General features: G+C 42.9%; 1 protein-coding gene across 1 annotated transcript in view; it reads left to right on the plus strand.

The window, feature by feature from the left end:
• INTS12 (integrator complex subunit 12) overlaps positions 1-1,514 on the plus strand; it is a 16,794-nt gene that overhangs the window by 14,745 nt on the left and 535 nt on the right. Inside the window, 2 exon segments of the mRNA XM_031066373.1 lie at positions 1,240-1,510; positions 1,513-1,514. The exon segment at positions 1,513-1,514 is cut by the window's right edge and continues 535 nt beyond it. Coding sequence (XP_030922233.1) covers positions 1,240-1,510; positions 1,513-1,514 — 273 coding nt within the window.

Raw genomic sequence — 1,514 nt, forward strand, 5'->3', positions numbered from 1 at the left:
AGCTTCTTAAATATGGGCATTCCTACCCATGGTGGAAAGGTTGGACCAAGATGATCTTTAAGGTCCCTTCCCGCCCAAACCATTCTGTGATTTTGTTCTTTGATTCTGTGTTGCCTCATGTTTCTGTTTTTCCAAGTTAAAATATTGTCAAAAGGTCAGATTGGTCAAAGGTGGTAAACCAGAAGCAGTGTAATAAATAACAGAATAGTCTCATAAAGGATGACCCTTTCTTAGGAAAACACGACTTTATCTCAAAATCAAAGCAATTATTCATGTGCTCAAAGTTATGTTTGCCATTGCTCTGCCTGGATGCAAACCATCATGAATACTAGGGTGAGTATTGCTCTAGCACTCGTGCTTGTGAATGACTTTTTTCACCTCAGCAGAGTTTTTTATGTGCCTAAACAGGCTGTAAGACCTGGGACCTGATTTCTTCCATCAACTTTTACTGTTTAGAAGTTGTCTGGGTATACTATAAAAGGAGTATTACTTGAATAGAGAGGTTTAGTTTTTGCTTTGACTCTACCATTTGGTCTAACTCTGATTTAAATCACCATATCATCCTCACCTGAAGCCTGGGGATTGCAGGGGTTTAAGGTGTGGGAACTCAGTGTGGATAGCACAGTGCTTCACAGGCAAAGGGAACCCATGTTTGCAGAAAGTTTGTCTTTTGCAGTACCTGAATGGGAAAAGACTACGGGATAGTACTTGGCTGGTTTTGGGTTTTTTTCATTCTCTCTGCGGTACAAGTTGCTAAGAACCAAGAAGAAAGGAAACAGTTTAGATACTGCTTCTTGGACAGTTTCCTAAAATAAATGCAATACTCAATTGCTCAGTGTCTGATTTTTGTCTGAGCATCTGTCAGCTTGTTGAAAAGTGATGCCCGGTAACAACAGTAAGCACATAAAAAAGAAGCCAAGCCACCACCTTTTATATAGTTCACAAATTTGGGCTTTTATTGTTTATGGAGGGATCCCAGTGCTGTGTGGTAGTCTGCTAAGTGCACAGAAGAAAGGAGAGAAGGGATACTATGTTCTGTGTGCCTGGGAGATTGAAAGTTGGCTGCACCTGGCATCCTTTCCCATTCTCGTTAGTACTTTTCAGCTGTGGTGACCAGTGATGAAATATTGTCCACTGGGTGTTCCTGGGAAAAGAACTGAATCAGAGGCTCAGTGTATTCCTGCTATGATGTGTTACACAAATAGATGCTGCTATAATAAGAATGCTTATTTATTTTAGACCTCAGCAGCAGTTTCAGGGAACTCTACCAGTACAAGCGTTTCCTCTTCAGCAACGAGTGGCCTTACAGGATGGGCTGCATTTGCAGCCAAAACCACCTCTGCCAACCCATCCACTGCCAAACTGGGATCGACAGCACAGAGTGCCGGCGGGAAACCTGCAGCTTCTTCAAATAACCAGAAACCCGTGGGTTTGTCGGGGCTAGCAACTTCAAAGACGGGACTGGGGGCCAAAATAGCTTCTGCCAACAACAGCGCAAACCCCGTTCAGCTGAA

This window comes from Geospiza fortis, unplaced genomic scaffold (assembly GCF_000277835.1).
Source record: "Geospiza fortis unplaced genomic scaffold, GeoFor_1.0 scaffold11, whole genome shotgun sequence".
NCBI lineage: Eukaryota > Metazoa > Chordata > Aves > Passeriformes > Thraupidae > Geospiza > Geospiza fortis.